Source organism: Mesitornis unicolor, unplaced genomic scaffold (genome assembly GCF_000695765.1).
Source record: "Mesitornis unicolor isolate BGI_N332 unplaced genomic scaffold, ASM69576v1 scaffold13636, whole genome shotgun sequence".
In the NCBI taxonomy this organism is placed as follows: Eukaryota; Metazoa; Chordata; class Aves; order Mesitornithiformes; family Mesitornithidae; genus Mesitornis; species Mesitornis unicolor.
The window spans coordinates 18,798-34,935 of NW_010193066.1; the positions used below are offsets into that span (position 1 = coordinate 18,798).

At 37.1% G+C, this 16,138-nt stretch overlaps 2 protein-coding genes across 2 annotated transcripts in view; one reads left to right on the forward strand and one right to left on the reverse strand.

Annotated features, from left to right (window-relative positions):
• The first annotated feature begins 2,754 nt into the window (after nucleotides 1-2,754).
• Nucleotides 2,755-5,801, forward strand: LRRC14B (leucine rich repeat containing 14B). The gene is made up of 2 exons (XM_010187337.1): nucleotides 2,755-3,659; nucleotides 5,159-5,801. The coding sequence occupies exons 1-2, from the start codon at nucleotides 2,755-2,757 to the stop codon at nucleotides 5,799-5,801; spliced, it is 1,548 nt and encodes a 515-aa protein (XP_010185639.1).
• A 2,715-nt stretch (nucleotides 5,802-8,516) lies between these two features.
• The window catches only part of LOC104542877 (solute carrier family 12 member 7-like), a gene marked incomplete at its 5' end in the record, with an annotated part of 34,132 nt that continues 26,510 nt past the window's right edge, over nucleotides 8,517-16,138 (reverse strand). Inside the window, 5 exons of the mRNA XM_010187338.1 lie at nucleotides 8,517-8,608; nucleotides 9,075-9,208; nucleotides 11,793-11,807; nucleotides 13,112-13,293; nucleotides 15,518-15,645. Coding sequence (XP_010185640.1) covers nucleotides 8,517-8,608; nucleotides 9,075-9,208; nucleotides 11,793-11,807; nucleotides 13,112-13,293; nucleotides 15,518-15,645 — 551 coding nt within the window. The remainder of the gene's footprint in view (nucleotides 8,609-9,074; nucleotides 9,209-11,792; nucleotides 11,808-13,111; nucleotides 13,294-15,517; nucleotides 15,646-16,138) is intronic.

Consider the following 16,138-nt stretch of genomic DNA (forward strand, 5'->3'; position numbering starts at 1 on the left):
CATGATCTTGCTTTTTTTTTTTTTTTTTTTTTTTCTAAGACTATGAGTGACAGCAGAACTGACAGGATCACCAATACTATACAGAGAGAATGAATGAAATAAGAGGGTGCTTGTTTCTAAAATCATGGTGACATCTCACAACGTACCTAAGCCAACAGAAAATTAGTCTGTGAATCAAAGAAGTACTGGTTTACTAAGAGATCAGATAAGAAGCAACACTAAAGCATGGAGAGTGACAGAAGAGTGAAGGAGAGGCTACAGCAGACCACTGAGGCTTCCTTTTCTTTTCCAGGGAAGACAGTGCTAAACCAGCATGGTTACCTTGTCTAATCTCAATCTCAAGACTGAAATTTAAAATTTATTTCTTTCAGCTCACAGAGGAAAGTCCTTCCTTTTCATATCTGAGATCATCAATACCAGGAAAGAACAAGCCCTCACATATGTCTGAATTTTTGCAGAATTTTTTGGTTTGTATCAGCTTAATGTTGCCTTAAAATAGATTAATGGCATCAATAATACTAATGAAAAGCATGTCAGATTAAATAGATAGAACTTGTCAAGGTGTTAAGTATTCTCCTCTGTTTTTCAGCTCTAGTTCATGTATAACAGATGATGATGTAGGTATTACTATATTTTGTGCAATTTTGTAAATGCTGAAAACAGCTACATATAACTGATCCCCTTATGACAAGAAAAATCTACAAATTGCTTGAAACTTCTGTAAGTATAGTTTTATTGCCCTTCAAAATTTAAATAACTATTAAGGTATGTACACAACTTTTTATCTGCTTATCTGGTATATTTGGACCTCTTTATTTGCTTACCTAGTGTATTTGCACTAAATATATCACCTAGTATACTTGCACCAGTGGTACAAAAGTTCCAGAATAAACTACTTTAGTAATGTCCTAGATTTTTATTAGAATAGAACAACATTCATAAATGTAAAAATCTGAAGTATTTGTAGCCACTTCCATATACAGAAAAGGTTACTGTTTATTTGCTAGGGAAGACAGTTTAACTCTTTCCTTCAACTCTTTTTCAGAGTAGTTTTAAAAGAAATATTAAATTTAATATTTTTTCCATTTTACATTTGGTATTATCATTCACAACTAGTTCAAGACAGCATGGTACTGTGAGATCCTGATGCATTTCTCAGCAGGAGTTCAATATTCCATATTGACCATTTCCAGCAATAAGGCAGGGCATGACATGGTGTTTAAGTCAATAAATCTGAGAGAACCTATTTTGGGTTTGAACAAAAGCATTTCAAGACACGGCCGATTTTGCCAGCCAGGCGCATTATCTCAGAAAACTTTGTACAGATGACATAGGAGAAATGGGAGTTACAGAGCAGAAGAGGCAGAGGTCATCTGCAGAGGGTAGAAGTTGAACAAGAGAATGGCCTGAGGAACAGAAGGAAAGGAGGATGTGTATTTGGGTTTTAGGCACTTAGAAACTATTAAACATTATTGATTTGAGAGTTTTTCTAAATGGGAAAGGAAAAAAACAAAAGATGTTAAAGATGTTTACAGGGTTGTCTTGCACCCAATATTTGGTCAATAGCTAGTAGAGGTAACCCAGTAGATATACTGAACTCACAATTGTACAGCAAGAAAGTCCCATAACTCAAATGTAAGGCCCACCTCCCTGCTCCCAGGAAAAAAACATAACATAACATAACATAACATAACATAACATAACATAACATAACATAACATAACAGCAAAACAACAAAACTCCAACCCCCAAAAAACTCCACCACCTCACAATTAAAAATATACATGTTCCAAGTAACTCGGTAACTTCAAGCTATGCTTATTCTCTCACAGGTTACCCAGCAAAAGCCTGGATAAGACGCTGCAGGGGACACATCCAACGTTGCTTCCTCTGGCAGACAAGTGAAAAGTTGAAGAAAGAAACATTGTCTCTGCTTTTGTGACAGCTGACTGAGAGAGTTTTTTCTCTCAGCCTAAAAAGTTAAATCTATTCTATATCACAATGAAACCATGATTTCTCAAATAACAGGAAAGAAAAGACCATCTGTTGCTTAGGGCAACAGAAATAAACCACTTGCCTGGGAAGATATGAGAAAGTTTTAACTCTGCTCTGTCTTACTCAGTTTGTCTTGTAGTTAACCCTCTGTCTCCTATCACAGGCAAGTGAGCTTTTGTCTTTTCCACTGGAGCCACTGTATTTAACTACTCCTTGCTGATAGGAAGGGCAAAATGGAAGGACATGTGTAGCTCAATGTCTGGAGCACCTCAGTCTTTCCTTATGGCTATAGTTTTTAGGAGATGCTCTGTTCTAACTCTGAGAAATCTTCCCCACTGAAATCAGCATGTCAATCCCCAGCATTCCATCTTTCATGGAAGAAAGTGGAATACAGATCATACAATATGTTAAGTGCTTTCTTGTATGGCATAGGAAAGATACAGAAATATTCTTATGTATGTGTGCTGCCCTGATCTTACTATTCCTGCTTATTTGTACTTAGCTGAGTTAGATTTGTTATAAATATGAGGGTTTAAATGAATAAATGCTCTCTGACTGAAGATCTCACAGGTAATTACTGCAGACTCACACTAGAGCTCCAAAATAGAAAGCAGACGATCAGCATGTGACTGCTTCCCAGCAAGGCTTCCATTAGCAGCAAACAGCAGCTGCAGATAAAAATAGAAGGTGATAAGCAACTCGGATCTTTAGGCAAACACAGAGGTCACTCTCCATGACAGCAAGGAGCCCAGACCAACAATGAAGTCTCTCCGATTCATTAGCGCTGAAGCATTCGTGTCAAATGCAGAGTTTGCTAGGAAGAGTCTTGGCGGTGTTGCCCATAATCTTTTTCCTCTTCTTTTCAAAGCCAGCTATTTACTGGAGCAAGGGGAAGTGATTCATGACTTGGTAGAGAATTGGCCGCTTGTTGACTTTAACATGGGAAAACTTTTGGGAACTACTGTGGACTACCAGGAAGACCTGAGCCGTAGAACATGCTCTGTGTGCTTGGAAAGCTGTCTGACAGGACTGAGAGATTATGTGCTGAATCATCCTTCAACCTACGTGAAAAAGTTGAAAGTGGTCGACCTGACGGGCATAAAAGATGTGGAAGTTCAGTTTTGTGAGTGTAAGAAGACAATGGGAAGGTGGGCCAGGACACAGCTGCTCTCTAAGCTTTGTTTAGACCTGCTCGTTTACCTGCAACAAACACAGTGCAATCCAGCTGCCTTTGAAATCAGTATTGATGTGCTAATTGACTTGTTCGTTACAGAGCGGAACTATGAGTTGGTGACACAGGCCCTGTTGAAAAAATGCTGTTGCCCACTGAAGATCCGCTGTGTGGCATTCAGATCTGACAACCTGGCTTTGCAGAAATTCTTCTATATCATAAAGCTGACAGATCCCTCTTTGTTGCGCAAACTGGAAATAGTTCATAACGTTCGCTTGGAAATGGAACACTTGGAAATACTCTTCAACAGTATTCACTTCCCTCTATTGATGTCCTTGACCTTGCCAGCACGAACTTTTAATGTGCGGAGGTTCACAGCTACAGATGAACAGATGCTTTCTAACATTGGAGAAAAGATGAGTGAAATGACACAGCTGACTGAGCTGAATATACCTTTTTCTGTACTCACAGGAAGAATACAGAAACTGCTCAGGTAATCTGGTCATCCTGCATTCAGTCAAACTATAAAGAACAACCCTTTTTGCCATCAGAAAGCTGAGAGTCTCTGAGAATAAGGGAAGTGAGTATATCTCAGAGTGTGTGAGAACGGGCAGCAGGAAGCTAGGAGAGTATTTGTGGGGGAGAATTGGAAGCCAGTGTATATCTAATGCTACTAGAAGAACTAGCTGTTACTAGTCTTGCAGAGCTTGTGTCATGAGCATGATGAGAATATAGTTTTGTCTACCACACAAGAGAGGGCTACACCAAGACATTTTTTATTTACCACATTCTTGATCTTATATCTCCATCAGCTTAGGCTGGCCTTCAGTGCAAGACCTGAGTCATATTGCAAGTATTTTTCAGGGTCTCTAGTGAATTTTTGTTCTCTAAAAACCAGGCAGCAAATATACTAAGATTACACAATTATTGTACTTTTAGATGGGCAGGGGGATTAGTAGACTTCGATTTGAGACTTTTATTTCAGCTGTTTGTTGTGTTTGTTGAACTCAAAGCAAAAGAGATCTGATGCTATTCTGTATGGCAAATTAAGCTAATGTATGAATATTCATTAATTGGAAAAATTTACGATACTCAAAAAGATAACAAGCTGCCAGTGAACAGTATTCATATTTGAACAGAAAAATAATTTAACTGTGTGATTTTCATAGAATCTAAAAGAAAAAAAAAGGCAGACAAAAGTTTCATTGAGACAAATCACTTTGGTCTAAAATTCCTCCTGTACAAAGAAGTCATTTAATTTAAAAGTTATGAATGGCACACTGCTTGCATTGATAGAAATAAATTGTGAGATTCTAACCTTGATCCAGCTGAGGTCTGTGGCAGAAGTCTCACTAAGATTTAGTACATATGAAAGAGATCTCTTTATTTTCATCTGTCAGAACTATTTTATATTCAATCAGAATATTTGCACATAATCTCAGACATACTACTTCCAACATTCTTCTTCATCTGAGGGTCTCTTTGCAGCTCCAGAGCAATACGATGTGTAAACTTGCTGGGCAATTTTAAAAAACCACAGTAGAAACAAAACTAGAAACAGAAGCAGATGTTGTTAGAATATTGATTACCTTTCATCTTGGAATGAATCCTTCCTTAATGGAAATTATCTCAATCTGTGGAATTATACAGCTTTCTACAAGGAGCTAGTAATGTTCTGCTTTTAATTCAGCAAGTAATAGACACCTGAAAACATATAACTGGCTACAAAACAGACACATAGAATTTTACCAAATAAATCCCCATTAAAACAATGCAGTAGGAGTCATGTAAAGTAGGAGCTAATTTGTGGAACTGATTTCTGGAGGAAAATATACTTGTCGCTGTTGGCACATGCTTCTGTTTCTGGAAAGAGGTAAGAAAAAACAGTGTAGCAGATGGCTACATTCATAATGCGGATAGCTGTATGAAATTTTGTAAATGTAGCTTTTCAATGTTTTGTGCCTTAACATTTTTTCCTCTTTAATTCTGCAGCCCACTAAAAACTCCACTGAAGATGCTGGACGTTTCTAACTGCTTATTGAACCATGCTGACATGGCCTATTTAGCCAATAGCTTCCATGCTAATCACTTGGAAGCCCTGGACCTGAGTGGTCACAATATAGCTGAACTTTACCCGTCAACATTCTTTAAGCTTCTCAGCCATTCATCTTCAGTGCTCCAGAGTCTTACTTTGGAGGACTGTAACATCCAAGACACTCACGTCAACAGATTGATTTTAGCTCTAAGTCCCTGTCAGAAGCTACAGGAGTTTAAGTTTCTTGGAAACCCACTGTCATCCCAAGGACTTAAATACCTTTTCACATTTCTCTGCGAGTTGCCAATGCTGAAAAATGTGGAGTTCCCAGTTCCAAAGGACTGCTACCCTGCTGGCATCAGCTACCCAATTGATGATGCCAGTCTTTGCAGATTTGATCACCAAAAATATGAAAGTGTAGCAGAGGAGCTTAACCTCATTTTACTCCAAGCAAACAGGGAGGATGTGAAGGCTTCAACTCCACTCTTTGGCAGTTACGATGCAGCCGTTCAGGAGACGAACAATGAACTGGGAGCTTACTTGATCAAATCCTTCAAAGAGACTTTAGAAAGGTTCACTAACTCTCTTAAAATGAGTTAAAGGTGTAACATAGAGATGATGAAATGCTCTGCCAAATGAGAATTTAATTTAGTCTTTTCTAGAACTGCACCTTCATTGATCAGCCTCGAGTTTCTTTAAACTCTTGGCTGAATTTACTAGTGTCTGAAGAGCCTCTGGTAATCTCAAGTATTTTACTAAGCTGTATCTATTACATACCACTTACACAAGCACTAATTGCTCTCAAAAGAGGGGAAGACCCTTAATAGCTTAGTATTTTATACAAAAACACTTTGTTTCTCAGTAAAACAATAGAGTTGCTAATAATTTTTAAAAATGTATTTTTAACATTGAGTAAAAATCAGAAAGTTTCCCCATCTTAGTTTGAAATATTTGAACTCTTACATTAAATGAGATCTTTTTCTGTTCAGTTTTTGATTTAGTATAATTTTTTTGCATAACTAAAATGAAAGCCGTATCAACCATTCTGAACACTTTTACCACTTTTCCTTATCTATATATCAAAGACAGATTATATTTTCTTTCCATTTTCATTCTCTCATATTCAGTAGATCTCTTGGCTTATAAGCAATATCGTCATCCTGCAGCCTCTCCCAAAACCTCCACAAGCAGGCAAGACAGAGGCATCATTGCCCAAACCTAATGCTAACTCTAACCCTAAGACACCCATAGAGGTGCACCTGTCAAGTTCTACTATGCATCATGACCTTCAGAATGCCTTTTGGCGTTCTTCAGGTACATATGGAAACTGTCTCAATTTCACCAGAGCATATCAGGGGCTTTCTGTGCTACCCACTGCTCCGAGAGTGCTTCTGAGGTGAACCAAATCTTGAGTGACATTTTGTGCACACCAGGCTCTGACAAGTGCTGTCTGTAGTGCTCACAGAAGTCTCCATCAGTCTTACCTTGCATCTAAGGGTCCTTAGAGCCTCTGGCAGGTTCCAGGTGCCTCTGAGTGTCTATCCCTAAACTGAATCTTTACCATTATACCATAAGCCACCCACAGCTGTCTATGAATGCCTGCTGATGGCCCTGCACCATGGCCCTCTAAGTGCCTTTTAGTGTATCTCAGAAGAAACCAAGATGCATTTGGAGTGCACCAGAGGCATCTGGATACATTTCTCCTCTCCCCAATGGTCCGACAATGCCTTTTCATGCACCTCTTGATATGCTGTGCAAATCTAGCACCTTCAAATGCCTTCTGGTAAGTCCGCAGGACCTCAATGTGTCTTTCATCATACCTAAGGGCCCTTGGAGTAGCCCAGAGTACCTCCACATAAACCTAATCCTAACTCAAAGACTGAACATATACCCACACCTTGTGGTCTACAAGTACCTTCTGGTGTGCAGCGTGCCTTTCCAAGTGCTTTTTGGTGTGCCGTAGCAGTGTTTGAGAGCCATCTGAAGTCTACCAGGTCATCTGATTATCTTTGTGTTCCCTCTGTTGCTGTTCAAACTACAGGGACTGGTAATGGCTGCTTTCAGCCTTTGCTGTTTATAACTCTTTTGTTTTGCCTAAAACAGCTATTATAGAAGCACTGGCCTTGAGCCTAGTCAGGTATCTGGGCCCTGTATCACTGCTGTCCCAGTCTGAACAACAGAAATTTTGATTGTATTACAAAAGAACAGTTTATACATGTTTAAATAAAACCTTTATTTTTTAGAATAGAACAATCTTCCGATACCCAACAAACACTTTAGGTCTTAAGCAACATTTACAAAACTAAACAGTGTCCCAAAAGGGGCATAATTCTGACAGAAGTAAAAAGTTTCTATTGACCACATGAACTAAATTGTTCAACAGAAAACCACTTAAAAGCTCATTCAGTTCAAAAAAAGCAGATTTTATTTTAAACAGCAGCACATACATACATCTTCAAAATATACATATTTGAAAACAAGAGACTACATTTCATTAACCAACTTGCTGGGGTTTATCAATTGTTACAATTACAACTGCAACCAGGTGAAGTTACTGCATCATAAACTTCCTACAAGTTGGATGCTCTTAGATTTCACTGGTTTAATTGTGCAATATACTATAACTGCTAGTAGCTCATAAAAAGAACAACAAATAAAATGAAACAAAAACCAAACACATAACTTGCCAATTTACTATTACTGTCACCTCGAGACTTCAGCTACCTGATAAAGTATTTTAAATAGAGAAATTGTATTTAAAACAAGTATGGCAAATAATGAACTTCAGGGAAACACGTTATGCACATAATATATAAGTTTGAGAGTTTGTACACATTTCTGAATGAAATTTCCTGAACCAAGACAGAAGCAACATAGCAGCATTTTCATGAGAGAGGAAGCCAACTTTTCCTAAAATATTTCCCTTTTATTTAGATGCAGAAAAGATTAAAATCAAAGGTGCTTCCATTTCTGTATGTTTAAAAATAACACTGCTTTACTATTTCTTTTCTTGTGTTTCACCACAGTTTAACAAGTGTCAGAATACGCTACATATAAATATCCTAACCCATCCACCATTTATTAATTCACTACAGAAATATTTTCTACATAAATCTATCTCAAAATATAATTTATATATCACTTTTTAATAAAAAAACAAGAACACATCATCACAAGATTCAACCTGCAGGTAATTTTCAATGCACTAGGGCTCTTGAAGAAGCTGCTCAAATTATGGCAAATAACATTGTTTTCTCTTTTGGGGAAGAGGGCAGGGGGATAGGAGGGAAGGTTTGAACAAAATGTGCAAACAGGTTAAGAATAAATGGTGATCACTTCACGTCCACTGCCTCGGACCAGGAGAACTCTATCCAGACCTTCTGTCAGAACTTCCAAAAACTCCATGTCTGAAATGTCATTAAGTCAAGGAATTTATTCAGAAAAGAAACAGAACAGCCACTAAACTCTCAAAAAGTCTGACATAAAATGCAAGAAAACTACATTCAACAATTTCATCGAGTATTCTTCTGTCGCCCTTTACTGTCCCATTACATAATCCACCCACTTGAGCAAGTGGAATCGAGGCCTTATCAGGCAGAAATTTCTAGTTCTGCCTGATTCAACTAAAGAAAAGATAAAAAGATATTTTAAAATAAGTTCCAAAATTGAGGAATGCTTTACATCAATTCAATAAAAAATACCCCACCATTACCAACATTTCTTAATGTATGTGGAATCAAAAGTCATTTTCTTAAAGGCAAACTTGCGCTTACCAGGGTTACTAATGGTTAACCCAACAAGCAGACAATGGCATAATTGCAAAAGTTAAACTCCCAATTTCAAGAAATATGGAAGCAACATAGTAGAGGATACAGTTTTCATCCCCTTTTCTGTTTTTAGGAGGTCCAGGCATATTCAGAAGAACTAGCTGAGCATGCTGCGATTTATTAAGCACTACTCCGTTGAGCTTCACAGCAGTGTGCATTCTTCTCACGTTTGACTGATTCCTAGCATGCAAACAAACATTTTTAAATATTGTTATAATACTTATGCATTTGAAGTATATGTTATGTATTTTAATTTATAAATTTCATCTACATGCACACAGAATAAGCTTTTTCCCCATGGACACCAGCATTTGTACTTATTCAAAATAAATTTGAGAAAATGCAAAACCTAGGTTTAAAAAGATGGGTTTTTTTCCTTTGAAAAGAACATTTAACTCTGAAATTCAAGCAATTCTAAGTAGATTGCCAAAATGCATAATTCTTCCAATTGTCAGTTATCTTCCACAAAGATGAAGTAAAAACCTAATTTCAATTCAAAAAAACTTAAAAAAACTTACGAGAAAATTAATAGTTTATGTCATAAGAATAAGATAGTAAGCAATTAAGTGAAATTGAGTCCTCTCCTTATGTTATCAATTTAACTAATACTTTGCTTCTTGCATCCACAAATATTGCTGTAAATTTGTGCACAAGAGGATGAAACTACTAAGATGTCAGAGATTTCCTTATTTTAGAATCTACCATGGATGATTTAAGTGCTCTTCAGAAGAAAACAAAAGAACAGTTTCCTTACTGCTCCTGAGAAACTGCCACCTGCATAAAACTAGCCAAGGCTAGAAATGAGTCATACACTACAATGCAACAGAAATATCTGGACTTTACCTAAACTCACTTATCCAAAAGATCCACTGCCCAAAAGTAGATTCTTTACAACTGAAGTGTGTCACTTCAAAGGAACCTTGGAAACGCTAGGTGACAGCATATGGCAAGAACAGAGATACTGGTATGCTGCTATAAGACACATATCGCTATCCCGTACAATTTTCTTGTTGATGTAACTCGTGGTCTCACAGTAACACAAGCGTGCCCTGCTCAGGTGGGCTCCCGTACCATCTGACAGCAGAGGGAGGACTGGCAGGTTAGGAGCAGCAGGACTGAAGATACCCTCTGAAGTACCTGAACAAGTCTGGCATCTTTAGAAAGCCACTAAAGGCCATCAAAATTACAACACAAACCCCAGCACTGTTTCAGCTCAAGTATACAATAGAAATTGAGTTTTATTTTCCCAAAAGAAAAACTTTTAGGAGGGCAAAATTTAGAAAAGGAAACACAATTTTGTTCTACTACCAGAGGTCATTTTCAAGGACTATGCCAACACTTAATCCTAGAATTCTAGCAACAAAAGGGCCCCTTCAGATTATATAAGTAAGTGTGGAGTTGAGAACAGCAACCAGACACAGGTTCATTCAAATACTGGGGACCAGAAATATGGAGAATGCTGGGAGCATATGTACCTGTGTTTTACTAGGTCCTATTTTTTTTTAATATGAAAGGAAGCACCCTTAACAGAACATTATTAGAAATAATGTCTTATGGTGTATTTTCATCCTTGATTTTGTAGAGGCAATTAGGAGGGGAGGTGGGCGGGGGAGACATTTGGCCTGAAGTTTAGTGGCTAGTGGAGACCAGTCTCATCAATCTCAATTTTTTTTTTCCTTTCCCCACATGCTCTGCATTTCCCCCAAAAACAATTACATTTCCAAAACTGAGAAAATCCTGGGGGATCTTCTGTCACAGCATCCATCTGCCCTAAGAACCAACTGTACGAAAGCCATACATGAAACGAAAGAATACTTGAAGCTCAGTTTTTTATAAGCAGAACAGCAGCTTGAGAAAACCAAAGAACTACTAAGAAGAGAGATGCAAGAACATATAATTGAAGAGGTATGTAAGTACAAAGTAGAAATATTGTCAAACTTAAGATAAAATGCAGGGGAAATATGGGGGTGTAAGTTTGTGATGGAGTGGGCAGAAATTCAGCACTGAAATAAAGGCTTAAATTGACTAAAAGTACATTGTGTACAATGTGAATTGAGGATGACTAAACTTCATTTAGCCTTCAAGTTCTGGTAGAACTGAAATCATACATGGTACACGAAGTAAGCTTTCTAAGTTTTTATAAGAAGCTCAACCTATTAAACAGGCAAAATGAAGACAACACTGGGCTCAAAAAAAAAAAGCAGAGCAGTCACAAGTCAGTTCCACACAAGAACAAAGAGATGTAGTGTTCCATTTCTGTATGCTGTGATACCCAACATATGTCTGAACTTGTTATCTCTACACATGTATGGGTTGGTAGAAAGGAGGGGAGAACTGGCATTTGATGAAACATGAAAGTTCCCCTAATGAACAAATTAATCCTTATTGTCCAAGCAGTTGTAGCACAATGGGGGCTATTTTTCCAGACAAAAAAAAAAATATTCATTTTTTGATGTAGTCAATTAGAAAACTAAATATTACACTGGTGCAGAAGAGAACTATCATGTTTTACATTCATATAGGAACTAAAATACATGTTCTGTTACTTACCTTGAATGAAAACAGGGTAATATTTAGAAGAAAACATTAACAAGTCACAATGAATATTTTCTAGTGATAAATGCTAAACCACAGTATATACAACAAGGTACAAAAGAATACATGCACTGCAAATCATTATCTAGGCAACACACATATAATATAAAAGACCACAAAAACAAGGGAACAGTCTACATTGCTTAAGTGAAATGAAATTTGGACTTACAGATTTCCCCATTCTCTACATGTAAGGGAAGCAAATGCACAGGAAAAAAATACTTATGCCATAAGGTACATTTTTATTTCAGCATATATATAACACTAATATACTGCACAGGCACACCAAATTCAAACTATAATTTCCACACCCCAACCACATACAGTAGCTTTAAAAAATAATATCTAAAGTCTGCACCTTGCACAATTCTAAACAAGCAATAGAAAATATTTCCAAGATATTAACAAAAAATCCCTAAGGATCAGAGTGCAATGCAGCCTAGAACAAAAACGGTACTTTAGAGTGTGAGCAAGACGATGTTTGGAATCTGCAGAAGGTAAGCTGTTTCTAAAGGGCTCAGAGCAAGTCCACAAAACAACCTAGTATTTTAAGGTGTTGATTCTGAGTGTACTTTCTAGCTCTACTGTCTACAAGTCCTAGATTTAAGATACATTTCCTTTAAATATTAAAATTTCCCTTGACATCCACAATTTAGCTTTGGGCATGTGCAGAAATTAGTCTGGACCATGATTGTAACTGCATTCTTCCAGAGCATAGGAGTTTCAATCTGAACATGAGGAAAAACTTTTTTACTGTAAGGGTGACAAGAGCGTGGGCCGAGGCTGCCCAGAGAGGTTGTGGAGTCTCCTTCTCTGGAGACATTCAAAACCTGTCTGGACACGTTCCTGTGTGACCTGGTCTAGGTGATCCTGCTCTGGCAGGGGGGTTGGACTGGATGATCTTTCGAGGTCCCTTCCAACACCTAATATTCTGTGATTTTGTGATTTGTTTTGTGTCTACTATATCAGGCTTGACACAGGCAGTAGCTCTTATCTATAAGTGACTTCTATTTAAGACAGACATTAAGGAATATTTCAACAGGAAATACTTAATATAACAAGACATACTTAATATAGAAGACATACAAATTTTACATTTTTTTAAATTATAGGATTAGGGTCAAGAAATGAGATACAGAAGTTAAATACAGTAATTTGTTACTCACAGGAAAAGAGAAAAACATAAGTTATCATTAAACATTTAAAAATATATATTTGCTGAGTTTACAGCTTGAAGTCTCATGTATTTTAGCTTCATTCACAACATGCTTGCGAATGACACCCAAGTCCATGCTAGTTTCATAAGGATGGCATTTAACTGCAGTGCATGCAAAGATCATGTTTGTACTCAACTTTAAATAAACCACATTTTTTTAAAAGAACGGCAAACAAAAAAAACCCCAAACACAAAACCCAGAACAACAAACAAAAAACCACACACTAAAATACAGACAAACACAAAACTCCAAGCACCACATATATACTTACGGCTTCATGTTGAAAATATCTTTAAAGCCAGACACATTTGAATCTTTGTTTTTATGCTTTTCAGCTACAAACTTTTCTTTAGTCCAGGTCATGTGCACTTTTTCTGGCGCAGCAGTAGCTACACTTGCTTTGACTGCTGGAGCTGAGTGCGAGGCAGTGTTTCTGTCATGGATCAGCTGAGCCTGGTCACAAAACAGACGATCACCCCAAGAGTCAGCCAAAATGTAGGTTATATGCTATTAAAAAGTTTTGAGCAGTTTCACAGCAGTGGAACAAAAGACTACACAGAAAAAAGCACATTATTTTGAGGAAAAAATAGCGGACTCTTGACTTCAGCATGCTTGTAAAGATGTAGTTATTTGTTTATGTTTGCAGAATTACAGCTGGGCTAGGACATGATTTTTGCAATGAACTAAAATGAGGTTGAATGCAGCCTGAGGGTACTTATATTAACACCAGGGGTTTTTGCCAGCGAAAAACTTGAAAGCTAGTGCTTTCATTCTTTATTAGTCACATTGTTATTTTCTCAGATACTGTAGCAAACACCACTCATTTAACATGGCTTTAGCATGACTCTAATGACTCCAGCAGCACAAGGTAGGACTGGCTGAATTGAAGGCTAGCTATATTCCATTAGGTTATTTATGCATGCAGGTGCATATTACATAAAAGCCAGTCCAACCACGAAGGGGTCTTCTCGTCCCTTTTAATAGCAGAAGCTGAAATCACAACTTTAAGAACACAATATTGTTTTTACCACATGCATATGCACTTCTGTGTTCTCCACTTCCCATTCCCCTTGCTCCTCTCGAGGAAAGAAGGAAGAAAGATTTAACACATGTTATTCACTTACTTTCCCTCATAATACCTTATCCATAGGCATCTGTATTTTAATCAAAAGTAACACAAATACAGTACCTTAGACTATTAAAGTCATAAGTGAATTGGTATACAGGGAGCACTGTTGGTTTTTGTTTTGAGGTGTTCTGTTTTAGGCAAGGATTTGTAGGGTTTTTGCATGTGTGTGGAGGGGGGACAGGCTGTAAGATGTTTAGCAGTTATGAAGTCTCTTCAGATTTGAGTTGAAGCTCCTGTTCCATTTGGGAACCTCAATTATTCACATTGGTGACAGTCAAGTTCCTCTATACATGTGATGATTCCAAAGAATCAATTTCATTCAGGTCACAATCAAAAGCATGAATAAAAATGAAAGCAGATAAGAAAAGCTACTTCCTATCTCTGAAGAGCAATTCCCCTAGTGGTGCACAAACTGTAATTGTAGTTGTTTTTAAATGCCTAAGAGCTTCTGTATTTTTCCTAAGTTATTTCCCTAGTCCCTATCCTTGAGGATTCCCAAATCTAGAGTTCAACTCTGAGGTTCACATAACTGTCTATTTATTTTATGGTCTTCATATCTCCCCTGAAGATTAAACCATCAGAGAAGACTACAAAATCAGAAGTTACTGTGAATATAGTTCTATCATGAGAATGGACAGAGCTAACAAATACCTGCAGATACTATATATGCCATATAGCAGTATCCAATGAATTAAATCTTCAAACTAACAACCGTAAGATGAGTTCAGCACAACTATGCTTCAATGGAAGGAAGTTTGCTATTTTTAGAAAGACAGTGAGGCCAAGAGAAATTCTGTACCTATAGCATGTTTATAAAAAATGCAGAGACAACAAAAGCACACTTTTGTTAGTGTTATTTTGATAGCAAATTAATTACATGGAATACATACTTCATGAAGAAAAGGAAACAAAACTATACAGCATTTCTACAAACTAGGCTACACATCTTTAGATCTGAGCAACACTTCAAGTGCACACTAAAACCGTTGACTATGTCAGTCCATTTCCTTTCAAACTCACCATGCAGAAAGTAGTAATGACATTTATAGGTTAATATTGGCTTGTCAATAAGCACAGAAATCTCCTTAAAAAGCTCTAGTACATCAATACTGTCTCTGAGAAGCTTCAGTACTTCCATATAGGAACTATAACGAAAGCCAATGCTTTGTGAAAGCACGAAATATGCTTACTAATGAAACACCCACTATTAAGACTTAAGAGACAGAAGGCAGAGAATAATCTTTGCTTCTGGCTCTTAAGAAAAACAGGTACTCTCAGAAACATAAGTGTTTTCTTTTATGGAAAGTAAGTGTGAGAAAAACAGGATGTAGTTTGTCTCAGAAGCATCACCTAGAGAGAAAAATATAGGGTAAGATAAACTTAGAAAAACAGTAAAATTATAATCTTTGAAGAACTGTTCTGTAACAATGAATGATCAATTTGTTCATTTGTAGTTCAGTTTGCAATAGTGGCACTTCAAGTGTTGCAGTGGGAAAATATATCTAGCCAATACTGAAAATATATCTAGCCAACACTATGTCCAACTACCTCCTCCTCTCGATAATCATTAGTCAGCAGTGCCTGCACATCTTGGCCAAGGGACTGTGGACTGGAGTAGCTTTTCCTTCTGATTGAGCCTCGAGACTCATCAGTGATGCTCTGAATCTGGGATGAAAAAATTACCAATGACAAAAAAAAAAAACAGTCCACAGAAAAAAGCAGATGATCATATTATTCAAAATAAAAAATGTCTTCTATTCAAATGATGAGATCAGGTATTGCAGCTTGTTATAATCTTGGTTTATTTTCACAAACATGCTATTTGTTTATATATGCACTATGGGGCTCTTTTTAAAGTGTTTTGCAGTCAGTTATGTATTCTCTTTAAGGACATTTGTGAAAATATGAAATGAACTGAATCCTTTAGCCTACATGGGAACCTCAAATATTCACATCTCTGTCAGGGTCACATCTCTTCATATATGTGATGACTCAGATGAATTTATTTTATTCAGTTACAATCAAAATTATGAAAAAAATAAGTAGTTGAAATTTAAAAAAAGATGCTGACTCCTAAGACCGATTTATTTTCCAGTGATTCACAAACTATAATTGTGCTCCTCACCTACATGTGCCCACATTTGTGCCAATCTTACCTACCAGCAGGAA